This window comes from Pseudophryne corroboree, chromosome 6 (genome assembly GCF_028390025.1).
Source record: "Pseudophryne corroboree isolate aPseCor3 chromosome 6, aPseCor3.hap2, whole genome shotgun sequence".
NCBI classification, from domain to species: Eukaryota; Metazoa; Chordata; class Amphibia; order Anura; family Myobatrachidae; genus Pseudophryne; species Pseudophryne corroboree.
This window is the reverse complement of record NC_086449.1, coordinates 574,358,418-574,377,863: the sequence shown is the minus strand read 5'-3', so window position 1 is coordinate 574,377,863 and position 19,446 is coordinate 574,358,418. Positions and strand designations below refer to the sequence as shown.

General features: G+C 46.5%; 1 protein-coding gene across 3 annotated transcripts in view; it reads left to right on the top strand.

The window, feature by feature from the left end:
* The window catches only part of REEP2 (receptor accessory protein 2), a 188,622-nt gene that overhangs the window by 118,034 nt on the left and 51,142 nt on the right, over positions 1-19,446 (top strand). For all 3 annotated transcript variants that reach the window (XM_063927859.1, XM_063927858.1, XM_063927857.1), the window contains exon 6: positions 11,993-12,140. In XM_063927859.1, coding sequence (XP_063783929.1) covers positions 11,993-12,140 — 148 coding nt within the window. The remainder of the gene's footprint in view (positions 1-11,992; positions 12,141-19,446) is intronic.

Sequence of the window (19,446 nt, the reverse complement as noted above, 5' to 3'; positions counted from 1 at the left end):
TCTGAGGCATTGTATTGGCAAATTCAGACCCGTTTTTTTTTTTTTCAGCGCAGGGTTGTGAGCTGGCAAATCCCCTCTGTGTCTCTCTGACAGACTTTACTGTGGGTCTGTCCCCTATATGCCCAGTATGTCTGTGAGTGTTTGGTGCACGAGTGTTGACATGTCTGAGGCTGAAGGCTCTTCCCAGGAGGAGGCTGTATTAGGGACGCAGACGGCTGCGGGGGTGACCCTGTCGGCATTGCCGACACCTGATTGGGTAAATGTGTTGAACGCCTTGAATGCTAATGCTAATGTGGCTCTTATTAGTAAGAGGTTAGATAAGTCTGAGTCGCAGACCCAGGCATGGAAGAGATCTGTGGAAGATATGTTGTTCCAAAGTCAGGTCCCATCAGGGTCACAAAAACGTACGGTGGCCCAATTGGCAGACACTGATACCGACACGGACACTGATTCCAGTGTCGACTATAGCGATTCCAGGTTAGACCCAAAATTGGCAAAGAGCATCCAGTACATGATTGTGGCAGTTAAAGATGTGTTACATATCACTGAGGACCCAGCTATCCCTGATAAAAGGGTCTGTATGTATAAAGAAAGGAAACCTGAGATAACGTTTCCTCCCTCTCATGAACAGAACACGCTATTTGAAAAAGTTTGGGAAGGTCCTGACAGAAAGTTTCAGATTCCCAAAAGAATTATGGCAGCTTATCCGTTTCTCTCGACGGATAGGGAAAAGTGGGAGTCACCCCCCACTGTGGACAAGGCCTTGTCTCGTTTGTCTAAAAAGGTGGCTCTCCCGTCACCTGACACGGCGGCCCTAAAGGATCCTGCGGTTCGTAAACAAGAAACTACATTGAAGTCCATTTATGTGACCACGGGTACACTACTCCGACCTGTCATTACGTCTGCGTGGGTAAGTAGTGCTATCGAAAAGTGGGCAGATAACTTGTCATCTGATATAGATACCCTAGATAGGGATAGCATCCTCTTGACGCTGGGTTATATCAAGGACGCTGCAGCATACCTTAAGGAAGCTGCGAGAGATATTGGTCTTTTGGGACCAATGACCAATGAGCACTTTAAGACTTTCAAAGGGGTGTGAACTTGCTCCTCCCTCTATGCCCCTCCTCCAGACTCCAGTTTAGAATCTGTGCCCAGGCAGACTGGATGCACACTGAGGAGCTCTACTGAGTTTCTCTGAAAAGACTTTGTTAGGTTTATTATTTTCAGGGAGGCTGCTGGCAACGGTCTCCCTGCTTCGTGGGACTTAGGGGAGAGAAGTCAGTCCTACTTCTGTGAGTTTAAAGGCTCTGCTTCTTTGGCTACAGGACACCATTAGCTCCTGAGGGTCTGATCGCTAGGTACGCCTAGATGCTCGTTCCCAGAGCCCGCCGTCATCCCCCTTGCAGAGCCAGAAGTCAGAAGACAGGTGAGTAGAAGAAGATCAGAAGACTTCAGTGACGGCTTTGAGGTACCGCACAGCGGCCTCGCTGCGCGCCATGCTCCCACACTCAGAGGCACTACAGGGTGCATGGCGCGGGGGGGGGGGCGCCCTGGGCAGCATATAAACCTCACATATCGGACTGGCAACAGCGGACTAAGTGCCAGGACACTGTCCGGACCCCCGCCAGTATAAAAAAGTTAAAAAAATAGCGGGGCTGATGCGCGCCAGTACGGGGGAGGGGCTTAGCCCTCACAGCACACAGCCCGGCGCCATTTTCTCTCCACAAGCGGCAGAGACGCTGGTCTTTCCTCAACACTGCTGTACAAGTAACAGGGTGAAAAACGGGGGGGGGGGGGGGGGGGCGCAGTGATTTTGGTGCATTGTATTATATTATAAAAGCGCTGCAGGTCTGGGACATTGTCTTAGTGTTTTCAGACCGGGATTAGGCGCTGGGGTGTGAGCTGGCAATATCTCCCTCTGTGTCTCTCTGACAGGCTTTACTGTAGGTCTGTCCCCTATAGGCCCAGTGTATCTGCGTGTGGTGGGTGCACGTGTGTCGGCATGTCTGAGGCGGAGTGCTCTTCCCAGGAGGAGACTATGTTAGGGACACTAAACGCTGTGGGAGTGATCCTGTCGGCACCACCGACACCGGATTGGGTGAATGTTTTAAGTGCTTTGAATGCAAATGTGGCTCTGAATAATAAAAGATTGGATAAATCTTAGTCTCAGAACAAGGCTTGGAAGAAATCCGTAGAGGATGTGTTGTCTCAAGTCCAGACCCCCTCAGGGTCACAAAAACGTTAATTTGCCCAGCTGGCAGACACTGATACTGACACGGACACTGATTCAAGTGTCGACTATAGTGATGCCAGATTAGATCCAAAACTGGCAAAGAGCATTCAGTACATGATTGTGGCTATAAAATATGTATTACATATCACGGAGGAGCCTACTGTTCCTGATACTAGGGTCTGTATGTTTAAAGGGAAGAAACCTGAGGTAAATTTTCCTCCCTCTCATGAACTGAACGCGCTTTGTGAAAAGGTTTGGGAAAATCCTGACAAAAAGTTTCAGATTCCCAAAAAGATTGTTGTGGCGTATCCGTTTCCCTCTGGGGATAGGGAAAAGTGGGAGACACTACCCATTGTGGACAAAGCTCTATCCAGGCTGTCCAAAAAGGTGGCTCTTCCGTCCCCTGACACGGCAGCCCTAAAGGATCCTGCGGATCGTAGGCAGGAAAATACATTGAAATCCATTTATATCACCACAGGTACGCTACTCAGACCAGCCATTGCATCTGCATGGGTGAGTAGTGGTATCGAAAAATGGGCAGATAACTTGTCATCTGAAATGGATACCCTGGACAGGGATAGGATTCTTCTGACACTGGGTCATATCAGGGACGCTGCAGTCTACCTAAAGGAAGCTGCGAGAGATCTTGGGATCACGGGCCAATGCCATGGCAGTCTCCGCTAGGAGAGCATTGTGGATTCATCAATGGAATGCTGATGCTGACTCTTTGAAAGCTATGGAGTCTCTGCCGTATAAAGGTGGTGTATTGTTTGGTGACGGCCTTGCTGAGTTGGTATCTACGGCTACCGCGGGTAAGTCATCTTCCTTCCTTGCTGCTAGAGGAAAGGGTAAGCGATCACCGGCCGTGGCCGGTTCCCAAGAGCAGAAGTCCTCCCCGGCTTCTGCCAAGTCCACCGCATGACGCTGGGGCTCCTCTACGGGAGTCCGCATCGGTGGGGTCTCAGGCTCTTCAGTCAGTTCTGGGCTCGTTCGGGCCTGGACCCATGGGTTTTAGAAATAGTGTCCCAAGGGTACAAACTGGAGTTTCAAGACGTCCCCCCTCACCGATTTGTCAAATCTGCCTTACCAGCTTCTCTTCCAGACAGGGAAGTGGTATGCGCTGCAATACAAAAATTGTGTCACAACCAAGTCATTGTCAGGGTTCCCCCGTCACAACAGGGAGAAGGCTTTTATTCGAGCCTGTTCGTGGTCCCGAAGCCGGACGGCTCAGTCAGATCAATCCCAAACCTCAAATCCCTCAATTTCTACCTGAGAAAATTCAAATTCAAGATGTAATCTCTCCGTGCTGTGATCTCCAGTCTCGAGGAGGGGGATTTTATGGTGTCGATAGACATAAAGGATGCCTACTTACATGTTCCCGTTTATCCTCCACATCAGCCTTACCTGAGGTTTGCTGTTCAGGATTGTCATTACCAATTTCAGACGTCCACGGAGTGGACAACTGGGAAGCAGACTTCCTCAGCAGACACGATCTCCATCCAGGAGAGTGGGGTCTTCATCAAGAGGTCTTTGCAGAAGTAACAAGTCTTTGGGGAATTCCTGAAATAGACATGATGGCGTCTCGCCTCAACAAGAAACTTCAGAGATATTGTTCCAGGTCCAGAGACCCTCAAGCAATAGCAGTGGACGCCCTAGTGACACCGTGGGTGTTTCGGTCGGTGTACGTGTTTCCTCCGCTTCCACTCATTCCAAAAGTGATAAAGATCATAAGAAGAACAAAGGTTCAAGCGATCCTCATTGTTCCAGATTGGCCAAGGAGGGCTTGGTATCCAGATCTTCAGGAATTACTCATAGGAGACCCCTGGCCTCTTCCTCTGAGGGAGGATCTATTACGACAGGGGCCGTGCGTGTTCCAAGACTTACCGCGACTTCATTTGACGGCTTGGAGGTTGAACGCCGGATCCTAGCCCGAAAGGGTATTCCAGAGGAGGTTATCTTCACTCTTATTCAGGCCAGGAAGGGAGTAACGTCTAAACATTATCACCGTATTTGGAGAAAATACGTGTCTTGGTGTGAATCCCAGAAAGCTCCTACGGAAGAATTTCAGTTGGGACGTTTTCTCCATTTTCTACAAGCCGGTGTGGATGCGGGCCTACAGTTGGGCTCAATTAAAGTGCAAATTTCGGCTTTATCGATTTTCTTCCAAAAACAATTGGCCTCCTTTCCAGAAGTTCAGACCTTTGTGAAAGGCGTATTGCAAATCCAACCTCCCTTTGTGCCCCCTGTGGCACCATGGAATCTTAACGTGGTGTTGCAGTTCCTTCAATCTCATTGGTTTGAACCTTTACAGGAGGTAGAGTTGAAATTCTTTACTTGGAAAGTGATCATGCTGTTGGCCTTGGCATCCGCAAGACGGGTGTCTGAATTGGCGGCCTTGTCTCACAAGAGCCCTTATTTGATCTCCGCAAGGCGGGTGTCTGAATTGGCGGCCTTGTCTCACAAGAGCCCTTATTTGATCTTCCATGAAGATAGAGCAGAATTGAGGACTCGTCAGCAGTTTCTGCCGAAAGTGGTTTCATCGTTCCACTTGAACCAGCCTATTGTGGTTCCAGTGGCTACTGACGCCTTGCTGGAATCGAAGTTTCTCGATGTAGTAAGAGCTTTGAAAATTTATGTCGCCAGAACGGTTCAGTTTAGGAAAACAGAGGCTCTGTTTGTCCTGTATGCTCACAATAAGATTGGAGCTCCTGCTTCCAAGCAGACTATTGCGCGCTGGATCTGTCATACGATTCAGCAGGCTCATTCTACGGCTGGATTGCCGATACTGAAATCGGTGAAGGCCCATTCTACCAGAAAGGTGGGCTCATCTTGGGCGGCTGCCCGAGGGGTCTCGGCTTTACAACTTTGCCGAGCGGCTACTTGGTCGGGTTCAAACACCTTTGCGAAGTTCTACAAGTTTGATACCCTGGCTAATGAGGACCTCATGTTTGGTCAATCGGTGCTGCAGAGTCATCCGCACTCTCCCGAACGTTCTAGAGCTTTGGTATGATCCCCATGGTTCTTAAAGTGTCCCCAGCATCCTCTAGGACGTATGAGAAAATAGGATTTTAATACCTACCGGTAAATCCTTTTCTCTTAGTCCGTAGAGGATGCTGGGCGCCCGTCCCAGTGCGTACTGTATCTGCAGTTATTAGTTATGGTTACACACATGTTGTGTTACGTTTGTAGTCAGCCTGTTGCTGATGGTGTTCATGCCGTTGACTTGCGCTGTGTTGAATGCCATATTGTACGGCGTGCTTGAGGTGTGAGCTGGTATGTATCTCACCTTAGTTTAACAATAAATCCTTTTCCTCGAAATGTCCGTCTCCCTGGGCACAGTTCCTATAACTAGAGTCTGGAGGAGGGGCATAGAGGGAGGAGCCAGTTCACACCCCTTTGAAAGTCTTTAAGTGCCCATCTCTCCTGTCAATCCCATATATACCCCATGGTTATTGAAGTGTCCCCAGCATCCTTTACGGACTAAGAGAAAAGGATTTACAGGTAGGTATTAAAATCCTATTATTTGGAGATGGCCTTGATGATTTGGTGTCTACGGCTACCGCGGGTAAGTCCTCCTTTTTACCTTATGTTCCTCCACAACAAAAGAAAACGCACCATTATCAGATGCAGTCCTTTTGGCCCAATAAATTCAGAAAGGGCCGGGGTTCTTCCTTCCTGGCTACTAGAGGAAGGGGAAGAGGTAAACGATCTCCAGCCTTGTCAGGCTCCCAGGAGCAGAAGTCCTCCCAGGCGTCTACCATTTCCACCGCATGACGTTGGGGCTCCTATGCGGGAGTCTGCACCGGTGGGGGCCCGTCTAAAACTGTTCAGTCAGTTTGGGTTCGTTCGAACCTAGACCCTTGGATTTTACAAATAGTATCCCAAGGGTACAAGCTGGAGTTTCAAGACGTCCCCCCTCGCCGTTTTTTCAAATCGGCCTTACCAGCTTCTCTTCCCGACAGGGAGGTAGTTTGCGACGCAATACAAAAATTGTGTCAAAATCAAGTTATCATCAAAGTTCCCCAGTCACAACAGGGAGAAGGTTTTTATTCGAGCCTGTTTGTGGTCCCGAAGCCGGACGGCTCGGTCAGACCAATCCTAAACTTGAAATCCCTGAATTTCTACCTAAAGAGATTCAAATTCAAGATGGAGTCTCTCCAAGCAGTGATCTCCAGTCTGGAGGAAGGGGATTTTATGGTGTCGGTGGACATAAAAGATGCCTACTTACATGTTCCCATTTATCCTCCGCATCAGGCTTACCTGAGATTTGCAATTCAGGATTGTCATTACCAATTTCAAGCGTTGCCGTTTGGTCTATCCACGGCTCCGAGGATTTTCACCAAAGTAATGGCGGAGATGATGGTTCTCCTTCGTAAACAAGGAGTTACAATTATCCCATACTTGGATGATCTCCTGATAAAGGTGAGATCCAGGGACCAGTTGGTACAAAATGTTGCACTCTCCATGACAGTTCTTCAACAACATGGTTGGCTCCTAAACTTGCCAAAATCACAGTTGATTCCGACGACGCGGTTGTCGTTTTTGAGAATGATATTGGACACAGAACTACAGAGAGTCTTTCTTCCAGTGGAAAAAGCTCTGGAACTTCAGAGTCTGGTCAAACAAATTCTGAAACCAGCAAGAGTGTGAATCCATCAATGCATTCGGTTGCTGGGAAAGATGGTTGCAGCCTACGAGGCCATTCAGTTTGGCAGGTTCCATGCCAGAGTGCTCCAGTGGGACCTGTTGTACAAGTGGTCCGGGTCCCATCTACACATGCACCAGAGGATAATCCTGTCTTCCAAGACCAGGGTGTCACTCCTATGGTGGCTGCACAGCTCTCACCTCCTAGAGGGGCGCAGGTTCAGGATACAGGACTGGATCCTAGTGACCACGGATGCAAGCCTCCGAGGCTGGGGGGCAGTCACAATGGGAGAAAACTTCCAAGGAAGATGGTCAAGTCAGGAAACTTGTCTCCACATAAATGTTCTGGAGCTAAGGGCCATTTACAACGGCTTACTACAAGCGGGACATCTTCTTTGAGATCTGCCTGTACTGATCCAGTCGGACAATGTAACAGCGGTAGCGTACATAAACCAGCAGGGCGGAACGAAAAGCAGAGCGGCGATGGCAGAAGCCACAAGGATTTTCTGCTGGGCGGAAAAGTATACAAGCGCTCTGTCAGCAATCTTCATTCCAGGAGTGGACAACTGGGAAGCAGACTTCCTCAGCAGACACGATCTCCATCCAGGAGAGTGGGGCCTCCACCAAGAAGTCTTCGCAGAGGTGACAGGTCGTTGGGGAATCCCTCAAGTAGACATGATGGCTTCTCGTCTCAACAAGAAGCTTCAGAGATATTGTTCCAGGTCAAGGGACCCTCAAGCGATTGCAGTGGATGCTCTCGTGACACCGTGGGTGTTTCAGTCGGTGTATGTATTCCCTCCACTTTCTCTCATTCCAAAAGTTCTAAAGATCATAAGAAGGACAAAGATCCGAGCGATCCTCATTGTTCCAGACTGGCCAAGGAGGGCTTGGTATCCAGATCTTCAGGAATTACTCATAGGAGATCCCTGGCCTCTTCCTCTGCGCGAGGACCTGTCACAACAGGGGCCGTGCGTGTATCAGGACTTACCGCGGCTAAGTTTGACGGGGTGGCAGTTGAACGCAAAATCCTAGCCCGTAAGGGTATTCCCAGTGAAGTCATTCCCACACTTATTCAGGCTAGAAAAGAGGTAACGTCTATACATTACCACCGTATTTGGAGAAAATATGTGTCTTGGTGTGAATCCAAGAAGGCTCCTACGGAAGAGTTTCACCTAGGACGGTTTCTCCATTTTCTACAAGCAGGTGTGGATGCGGGCCTAAAATTGGGCTCAATTAAGGTTCAGATTTCAGCCCTATCGATTTTCTTTCAGAAACAATTAGCCTCCCTTCCAGAAGTTCAGACTTTCGTGAAGGGCGTATTGCACATCCAACCTCCATTTGTGCCTCCAGTGGCACCATGGGATCTTAATGTGGTGTTGCAATTCCTTCAATCACATTGGTTTGAACCTTTGCGGAAGGTGGAGTTGAAATTCCTCACTTGGAAAGTGGTCATCCTGTTGGCCTTGGCATCTGCAAGGCGGGTGTCTGAGTTGGCGGCCTTGTCTCACAAGAGCCCTTATTTGATTTTCCATGAAGATAGAGCTGAATTGAGGACACGTCAGCAATTTTTACCGAAGGTGGTTTCCTCTTTCCACATAAACCAACCTATCGTGGTACCTGTGGCTACTGATGCCTTCGTTGAGTCTCTGGATGTGGTCATAGCTTTGAAGATTTATGTCGCCAGAACGGCTCAGATTAGGAAAACAGAAGCTCTGTTTGTCCTGTATGCTCCCAACAAGGTTGTGTGTCCTGCGTCTAAGCAGACCATTGCGCGCTGGATCTGTAACACGATTCAGCAGGCCCATTCCACGGCTGGATTGCCATTACCGGAATCAGTGAAGGCCCATTCCACTAGGAAGGTGGGCTCATCCTGGGCAGCTGCCCGGGGGGTCTCGGCATTGCAACTTTGCCGAGCAGCTACTTGGTCGGGGTCAAACACTTTTGCAAAGTTCTACAAGTTTGACACCTTGGCCGATGAAGACCTTAAGTTCGGTCAGTCTGTGCTGCAGAGTCGTCCGCACTCTCCCACCTGTTCTAGAGCTTTGGTATAACCCTATGATTCTAATGGTGTCCCCAGTATCCTCTAGGACGTATGAGAAAATAGGATTTTAATACCTACTGGTAAATCCTTTTCTCTTAGTCCGTAGAGGATGCTGGGCGCCCGTCCCGGTGCGTACTGTATCTGTAGTTAATAGTTATGGTTACACATATGTTGTGTTACGTTTATTGTCAGCCTGTTGCTGCAATTGTTCATGCCGTTGACCTGTGTTCTGTTGAATGCCATGTTCTGCGGCATGGCTGAGGTGTGAGCTGGTATGAATCTCACCTTAGTTTAACAATTAATCATTTCCTCGAAATGTCCGTCTCCCTGGGCACAGTTCCTATTACTGGAGTCTGGAGGAGGGGCATAGAGGGAGGAGCCAGTTCACACCCCTTTCAAAGTCTTTAAGTGCCCATGTCTCCTGCGGATCCCGTCTATACCCCATGGTTCTAATAGTGTCCCCAGCATCCTCTACGGACTAAGAGAAAAGGATTTACTGGTAGGTATTAAAATCCTATTTTCGTTCCTTTCGTCCTCCTGGAAAAGCGAAGAGTCAGACGTACCCGAGACAGGCTCGTGCTTCCAAAGCCACTAAGCCCAAATCTAAACAATCCTGGGCTGCCCGTCAGCCTGCTTCCAAACAAGACAAGCCCGCTGCAACCAGGGTGGGAGGCCGACTTCTACAATTCGCCCAGGTCTCGTTAAAGACCACTTCAGACGCTTGGGTGCGAGAAGTTGTCTCTCACGGGTACGCAGATGTCCCCCTCGCCAGTTCTGCACGACGCTTCTTCCATCTGATCCGCAGATAGAGCGTCCTTTTCTACTTCCTCAATGCCCAGACCTCCTTGTTCATGGCCCTTGTGTCTCACCGGACCTGGCCAGGCTGGCTTTGACGGCGTGGCTCTTGAAGCTTCACTCCTGAGGGCCTAAGGATTCTCAGAGGCGGTTGTCCAGACTATGCTGAAGGCCCGTAAACCGGCTTCGGCACGGATTTATTATCGGGTCTGGAATTGTTACTTCACCTGGTGTGCTGCTAGGAATAAGATGCGTACAAATTCAGAACTGCCAGACTTTTGACTTTTCTGAAACAAGGCCTAGACTTAGGCCTTCGTCTGGCCTCCCTCAAGGTTCATATATCTGCCCTGTCGGTATGGTTTCAGAGGAAAATTGCATCTCTTCCTGATGTTCATACTTTTACTCAGGGTGTTTTACGGATTCAGCCTCCCTATGTCCCTCCTGTGGCTCCATGGGATCTGTCTGTGGTCTTGTATGCCCTGCAAGAGTCTCCATTTGAACCTCTTGAGTCTGTGGACCTTAAATGCCTTACGCTTAAGGTCGTGTTTCTACTGGCTATTGCCTCTGCTAGGAGGGTGTTGGACTTAGGTGCTTTGTCCTGTCATCCACCCTTTCTGATTTTTCATCGTGACCGGGCAGTTCTTAGAACTCGCCCCGGTTATCTTCCTAAGGTGGTATCATCTTTTCATCTTAACCAAGAGATTGTGGTTCCAGCTTTTATCTCCTCTGGTTTGTCCTCCAAAGAGCAGTCTTTGGATGTGGTACGGGCTCTTCGAATTTACGTGGAGAGGACTGTCTCTATCAGGAGGTCAGATACCGTTTTTGTTTTGTTTGATTTTCATAAACATGGCTGGCCTGCGAATAAGCAAACCTTGGGCAGATTGATTAGAATGGTGATTGCACAAGCCCATACGCAGGCTGGACTCCCAGCTCCTGCTGCTATCAAGCCCATTCTACTCGGTCTGTTAGACCCTCTTGGGCGGCCCGCCAAGGCGCGTCCGCTGGACAGTTGTGCAAGGCGGCTACTTGGTCCTCAGTGAACACGTTCATTAGGTTCTATGCTTTTGATACTTCCGCCTCCCAGGATGCTTCCTTTGGACGCCGGGTTCTTGTGCCCGCTATGGTGCATCCCTTCCCATGAGGAACTGCTTTAGGACATCCCCGATGTATTCCCTGTGGAACACAGAGTACCCCGCTGCAGAAAAGGAGATTTTTGGTAGACTTACCATAGTTAAATCTCTGCGAGGTAGACTGGGTTCCACAGGGCGCCCACCCTGACGCACTTAGCTTCTTTGGGTTTGTATGGCATTAGCCGCTGGTTCTATGCTACTGCATTGGACTGGTTAACGAAACTGAGCTCCAGTGCCTGGAGGCGGGGTTATAGAGGAGGTGGTGCAATGCATTCTGGGAACAGTGCATTGCCCGGAGGCGTGGTTATAGAGGAGGTGGTGCATTGCATCCTAGGAACAATGCGTTGCAATGCATCCTGGGAAGGCTTTAGCCTGTTGGTGCCTCGGATCAAGATCCAACTCTACACCTCGATGTATTCCCTGTGGAACCCAGTGTACCTCGCAGAAAGAGATTTAACTATGGTAAGTCTACCGTAAATATCCTTATTTATGCCACAAAAAATGACACACCCAATTTTAAATGATGTCCCTTTCTGCTCACGTTTATGATCCTACTCTTGATGGCAGCATTACCTTTGCAGAGGTGCACTTCAGACTATGCTGCTCAAAGAAGAATAGTAGCAAGTACACTGAGGGGAGAAGGTGCGTGGGAGAGCGGGTCTGCCAGGGAGGCACAATATTTATGCAGGATCCAGTATTCACAGTGGGGCTTGGCCATGCCTCCACACTCTTGCATGTGCCCCCCTAATACAAATTCGAAAAATCTCTTGGCAGCCCTGGATATAAGTAGAGAGGTGTCATTTCCACTTATAGATTACACTTTAGACGCATGGGTCTTCAACCTGCGGCCCTACAGCTGCTGTGGAACTTCACATACCAGCATGCCCTGCCACAGTTTTGCTATTAATGCATGCTAAAACTTAGGCAGAGCCTGATGGAATGTGTAGTTCCAGAGCAGCTGGAGGGATGCAGGTTGAAGACCCATGCTTTAGAGGATGGAAGAGAACGCATAAGAATTTATTATACCTTGTAGATATATTTTACTGTGATTCACTTACTATTAAAGTATGTGTGCCTAGTTCGGTTAGTTTTCATATATGGACATATATTGTGTCAAGATACATGTTTTATAACATTTTTATTTCTCAGGGTCAGGGCGTATTATCAGAGAAGTTGCGGAGTTTCAGCATGCAGGACCTGACTCTGATACAAGGTGATGACGCTCTGCACTCGCAGAGCCCCGAGCCTCGGTTACGCAGCGCTTCCAGTGGACTGGTGGAAACCGTTGTGGATCCAGGTACGGCTCTAATAGATCTTTGATCAACCATACTAATAGAAGATCTTATACTGAAACAGTCATCCACATGTTTGATGGCTTTTACATTAGGTTATTTTCTATTTTCATATAAAAAACATGTATAAACTATTCTAAAATGTATAGATATCCGTGACAGTAAAACATATACATATACATATCACCTTATAGCAGCATTTTATTTTCCTTTTGACTTGAATACTTGACCTGCACTCATTATACACATAAATATTACAATACAATCTACTTAAGATGATAGCTATCCCACGCCTACTATACCCACTACAAACACTCCCTGTCTTATTGACGAAATCAGACACACAATCAATTAATAAACTTATCAGAAATTTTATTTGGAAGGGGGGCCATGCACGTATAGCATTGCGTAAGCTTGCCCAGCCTAAATCCAATGGAGGGATCAATTTCCCTGATGTTGAGGTTTATAACCAAGCTGCGCTTTTGAGGCATTTGAGGGATTGGCTACAAAACAGCTCAATTTACACGGATACACCTCTGGAACAAAATTTTCTAACGAACATTAATTTAACGTGTTTCCTCCATCAGCATGACCAGGAAATTCCAGACCATATTAAATCAAACCCGCTCTTGTGGTCCACCAGGAGAATATGGCACATTTTGAGCCACAATGCGAATCTGAATCAATTTCATTCCTTACATTTACCCTTGACCCAAAACCCTGATTTTTTGGATGGCATGGCTGCTCACCCTTTTACTATGTGGAGGTCGGCAGGAATAACTTCGATTCGATCATTTGTCTCCGTAGATGACAGCCGCTGATAAAGGGGAGCCCAGGAAAGGGCACCCTTTGCTTAACCAAGTTCAAGCACGCATTCAGTCAGTCAGCATCAGGTTCATACACGGCTGCAGCCAGTGACCAGTCAACAAAATAACCTTTGTAATAACTAGCCACACGTGTATATAGTGGAAAGTAATAGAGCAGAGAGAGAGCTTTATTTCCTACCAGCAGTACATTATAAAGTGATACCAATTAACATATCGTGTCGTCAATTCCTGACACGAAGCTTAATCCTATTGGCTAATAAAACTTCTATCTTATACGTAATATGTTTGCCAACATCTATATTTTTTATATGTGCTCTTAAGTGGAATAACTAGGGGTTTTTTGCTAACTTCGAAACCTACATATGTCTGGTTATATTTTTACACCTGCTGTACCGCAAACTGACAAATACCCTTTGAAGCTCACATGTCTAGCTGCTGACATTATATTTCTGCTAGGAAATTACCGTAAAATATATCTTAGATAAAGGTCATAACTTCACAATGTGGGTTCAAACAAAATGCAGTGTCTGTACTTTTTCCTGTTTCAATTCTAAGCTGAAAAACAATTTGAAACAACTTGTCAGATAAAATGGAGTCTTATGAACAAATATGGCTTCCATCTTTATCAACTTCCCCTCTTTGTTTCTAATTTTAATTTACCCTTCCTTTACCTGGTCATTGATTCTATAGGGACACCTACTTTCACGACTGGTGTACCATAAGGACACTCCAGGCATGGGCTAGTCCATTCAACATCCCTATGTTCGGGCAGAACCAATGTTCCCTATTTTCTTATCCCTAACCACAAAAGAAAGTTCATAAAGGAGAAGCGTTTTCAGTGAAGATGAGATCGTGATAATGTTCATAGTCCTTGCTCAATAGTTCTTGAAAGTCTTTTTGACTCAATATTGTGACAGCAAAGTTCATTAGATTACGTCATCATAACAGCAGGGACAGCTTTTGAGTATCTTGTATGGCAGCTTTCACAGTAGTGTGATGTGGAGTTATATATTATAGCTCTTCCAATAAGTTTTATATAAATTGGTTGCGGTTTAGCAGTTTCAGCAATGCCTTGGGTAGAAAAACATTTTAGTGTCAGTATCCACATAATAAGCCTTAAAATATGCAATTAATAGCAAAACAAGTTCCTTAGCAACAATAGATAATATTTCTGAAAAGCAATTGGTTGTATGGTGTTTATAAAACCAAGAAAAGAAAGAATCTGGAAATACACTGGTATAATTATGATTAGTAGCGAACTGATTTTTCAACTGTATTACTTCATTTATCTTTTCATCAATAATATCTTCTGGGCTAGTATAATTTATTAAATAAGTACAACATTTTACTTCATAGATGGTCTGCAAAGTGACATACTAGGCTGCAGATACAGTAAACAATTGGTGACAACTGTTTATATTGGTCCTGTTTTACATTTAATGACCAGCATCTTTTATGCTTATTTGTCTTTACCTGGGTAATTGTTGACATCCTATGTGTATTCCCTTTTGTTCTGTTATTTTTGGCATAGTTACTGATTATTGCACTATCACTTGACTCCTCATATAAGTAAGATTCAATCATTACTGTTTATATAAGAATAACCATGCTAACAAGAAGAACTAAGTTACACATTATACATCCCCCAGACCCTTATATGGCCTGGGGCCTATTAAATTGTATTTATATATTTTGATTGTGTATCGTGATTGGATAATACTTCCTTTGTCACTTTCTTGCAATGAGATGCGTCTATTCACGAGTCTTTTTCACTTAACGTGACTGAAGTGGCGGTAGTCAACAGAACTTAAAACGGTCCTTTGAATTTGGGTTCAAGAGACTTTCTTTTTCTTAGTGACCACCCAATCACCTTGCTTTAGTTCATGTGAGTCTTGGTAACAGTTGGTGTCTGGAATAGAATCAAAAACTTTGCCGTGCAATTTGGTTAGTTGCTGTTATATATGCATTACGTAATAAGTTAAGTTACCATGCTCATGCAGAAGCTGCTGGGGAAAATAACATACTGTTCTAGCAACAATACTAAAATAAGATTTCATATGGTATTAACCCATGCTTTTCACTTGAAGTATTTGTGAGAACAGAGCAATGGGTAAACCTTCTAGCCATGTTTTGCCTGTTTCTGTAACTTATTTTTATAGCTTTAGTTTTAAGGTAATAGATACGTTTTTCTACATGTTTACTACTTTGCCTATAGGGAGTGTAAAAGGCCTGAGTAACACCTAAATCTGACAGAATGTTGCCTAATACTTCTCCTGTGAAATGGGTACCTCTGTTGCTTTTAATAACTTAAGGTACTCCATATCTACATATTACTTCTTGCATTATCTTCTTTGCAACTGTTTTTGGCGTTTGCTGCTCTACAATACCAAACTTCAACCCAATTTGAGAATAGGTCTTTGCACACAAGTACATTTTTATACCCAGAACATTTAGGTAACTGGATAAAGTCTATTTGTAATCGCTGAAAGGGGTAGCAGGTTTGCGGGGTACTTTTTGCTGGTACCTTCACAACCTTTCCTGGGTTGTGTAAAGCACAAGTTACACACCCTGCAACATAAGCCTGTGTTGCCTGTGTGAAACCTGGTGCCACCCAATGCTGGTTCAGAATCCTCACCATTGCATCTCTTGATTGGTGAGTTTTTTATGCAATATTTGTGCTAAGACTGGGTAAAGTGAGCGTGGTAAACAGATACGGTTTTCCACCATCCATCTGTCACTGTGTATTTGCCCACCTAATTTTTCCCAATCCTTTTTCTCCTTGCCTAAGGCCTGTGCTTGTAATTTGCACAATAACTGTAAGTCTAATGACTCTGGTGTGACAGTTAACATCACCTGAGTGTCTGGCGGAGCCTGGACTGCTGCAGCTTTTGCAGCCTGATCAGCTAGAGCGTTTCCTCTGACCTCTGCAGTATCCTCTTTAGTGTGCGCTTTGACCTTTATAACTGCTAATTTCTTTGGCAATTGAAAGGCAGCAAATAATGCCCTAATACAGTTTGCATGTTTTATTGGTTTTCCTGAAGAGCCTATAAAATTTCCGCTCTTCCAGATAACTGCATAGTCATGGGCAATACCAAAGCAGTACCTTGAGGCTGTATAAACGTTAACTGTTTGACCTTTAGCATAAATACAGGCTGCCATCCGTGCCCTAAGCTCTGCCTCCTGTGCTGAACTACCTGATGGCAAGGGTTCTTGTATTAAGATGTCTGTCTCTGTGGTAACTGCAAAACCTGTATGAGGTTCCCCATCCACATAGTACCTGGAGCCATCCACAAATAAATGTAAATCTGCATTTAGTAGAGGATGTTCCTGTATTTCTGGTGTACTTGCGGTTTCAAGATTCATTAACTCTATACAATCATGTTCTTGATCATGTATAGAATTCGAAAAATTTGATTGGTTTTCTGTGCCTGTCACTGTCATTTCATCATCACTTGCACCATTCCCCTCTTTTGAAACCAGCGGCAATAATGTAGCTGGGTTCAAAGAAGTACAACGCTTGATAGTGACATTGGATGGTGTAAGCAATGCTACTTCATATTTGGTTAGTCTAGCAGCAGATAAATGTTTAGTCTGCGCTTGGTTCAGAATTTCAGTCACTGAGTGAGGCACCTGTACAGTTAAGGGATGACCCAGAACAATATCAGCAGCTTTGTCTAACAATAACGCTGCTGCTGCTACTGACTTGACACATGTTGGTGCTGCCCGTATGACTGGGTCTAACTGTACTGAGTAATACGCTAGGGGTCGCTGTTTGTCACCATGTACCTGCGTTAATATTTTTTTTTATTTCTCTAACGTCCTAAGTGGATGCTGGGGACTCCGTCAGGACCATGGGGTTTAGCGGCTCCGCAGGAGACAGGGCACAATAATAAAAGCTTTAGGATCAGGTGGTGTGCACTGGCTCCTCCCCCCATGACCCTCCTCCAAGCCTCAGTTAGATTCTTGTGCCCGGCCGAGAAGGGTGCAATCTAGGTGGCTCTCCTGAGCTGCTTAGAATAAAAGTTTAAGTTAGGTTTTTTATTTTCAGTGAGTCCTGCTGGCAACAGGCTCACTGCTACGAGGGACTTAGGGGAGAGAAGTAAACTCACCTGCGTGCAGGATGGATTTGCTTCTTAGGCTACTGGACACCATTAGCTCCAGAGGGAGTCGGAACACAGGTCTCACCCTGGGGTTCGTCCCGGAGCCGTGCCGCCGACCCCCCTTGCAGATGCCGAAGTTGAAGAGGTCCAGAGGTCCGGAAACAGGCGGCAGAAGACTTTCAGTCTTCATAAGGTAGCGCACAGCACTGCAGCTGTGCGCCATTGTTGTCAGCACACTTCATACCAGCGGTCACTGAGGGTGCAGGGCGCTGGGGGGGGCGCCCTGGGCAGCAATGTATTATACCTTTTTTATGGCTAAAATACATCACATATAGCCCTTGAGGCTATATGGATGTATTTAACCCCTGCCAGATCTCACAAACTCCGGGAGAAGAGCCCGCCGTTTTAGGGGGCGGGGCCTATTCTCCTCAGCACACGGCGCCATTTTCCTGCTCAGCTCTGCTGTGAGGAAGGCTCCCAGGCTCTCCCCTGCACTGCACTACAGAAACAGGGTTAAAACAGAGAGGGGGGGCACTTATTTGGCGATATGATTACATATGTGAAAATGCTATAAGGGAAAACACTTGTATAAGGGGTTGTCCCTGTATAATTATAGCGTTTTTGGTGTGTGCTGGCAAACTCTCCCTCTGTCTCCCCAAAGGGCTAGTGGGGTCCTGTCCTCTATCAGAGCATTCCCTGTGTGTGTGCTGTGTGTCGGTACGTGTGTGTCGACATGTAGGAGGACGATGTTGGTGAGGAGGCGGAGCAAATTGCCTGTATTGGTGATGTCACTCTCTAGGGAGTCGACACCGGAATGGATGGCTTATTTAGGAATTACGTGATAATGTCAACACGATGCAAGGTCGGTTGACGACATGAGACGGCCGGCAAACAAATTAGTACCTGTCCAGGCGTCTCAGACACCGTCAGGGGCTTGTAAAAACGCCCATTTACCTCAGTTGGTCGACACAGACACAGACACGGACACTGACTTCAGTGTCGACGGTGAAGAAACAAACGTATTTTCCTTTAGGGCCACACGTTACATGTTAAGGGCAATGAAGGAGGTGTTACATATTTCTGATACTACAAGTACCACAAATAAGGGTATTATGTAGGGTGGGAATAATCTACTTGTAGTTTTTCCTGAATCAGATAAATTAAAGTGTGTGATGATACGTGGGTTTCCTCCGATAGAAAATTATTTGAGGTATACCCTTTCCCGCCAGAAGTGAGGGCGAGTTGGAAAACACACCTTAGGGTGGATAAGGCGCTCACACGCTTATAAAAACAAGTGGCGTTACCATCTCCAGATACGGCCGCCCTCAAGGAGCCAGCTGATAGGAAGCTGAAAAATATCCTAAAAAGTATATACACACATACTGGTGTTATACTACGACCAGCAATCGCCTCAGCCTGGATGTGCAGCGCTGGGGGGGCTTGGTCGGATTTCCTGACTGAAAATATTGATACCCTTGACAGGAACAATATTTTATTGACTATAGAGCATTTTAAGGATGCATTTCTATATATGCGAGATGCACAGAGGGATATTTGCATTCTGGCATCAAGAGTAGATGTGATGTCCATATCTGCCAGACGATGTTTATAGACACGACAGTGGTCAGGTGATGCAGATTCCAGACGGCACATGGAAGTATTGCCGTATAAAAGGGCGGTCCATCGGACCTGGTGGCCATGGCAACAGCTGGAAAATCCACTTTTGTTACCCCAAGTCACATCTCAGCAGAAAAGGACACAGTCTTTTCAGTCTCAGTCCTTTCGTACCCATAAAGGCAGGCGGGCAAAAGGCCAGTCATATCTGCCCAGGGTTAGAGGAAAGGGAAGAAGACTGCAGCAGGCAGCCCATTCCCAGGAACAGAAGTCCTCCACAGCTTCTGCCAAGTCCGCAGCATGACGCTGGGGCCATACAAGCGGACTCAGGTGCGGTGGGGGGTCATCTCAAGAGTTTCAGCACGCAGTGGGCTCACTCGCAAGTGGACTCCTGGATCCTACACGTAGTATCCCAGGTGTACATTGGAAATTCGAGACGTCTTCCCCTCACAAGTTCCTGAAGTCTGCTTTACCAACGTCTCCCTCCGACAGGGAGGCAGTATTGGGAAAAAATTCACAGGCTGTATTCCCAGCAGGTGATAATCAAAGTACCCCTCCTACAACAAGGGAAGGGGTATTATTCCACACTATATTGTGGTACTGAAGCCAAACGGCTCGGTGAGATCTAAAAGATTTGAACAATTACATACAAGGGTTCAAATCAAGATGGAGTCACTCAGAGCAGTGATAGCGAACCAGGACGATATGGTGTCACTGGATATCAGGGACGCTTACCTACATGTCCAAATTTTGCCCTTCTCACCAAGGGT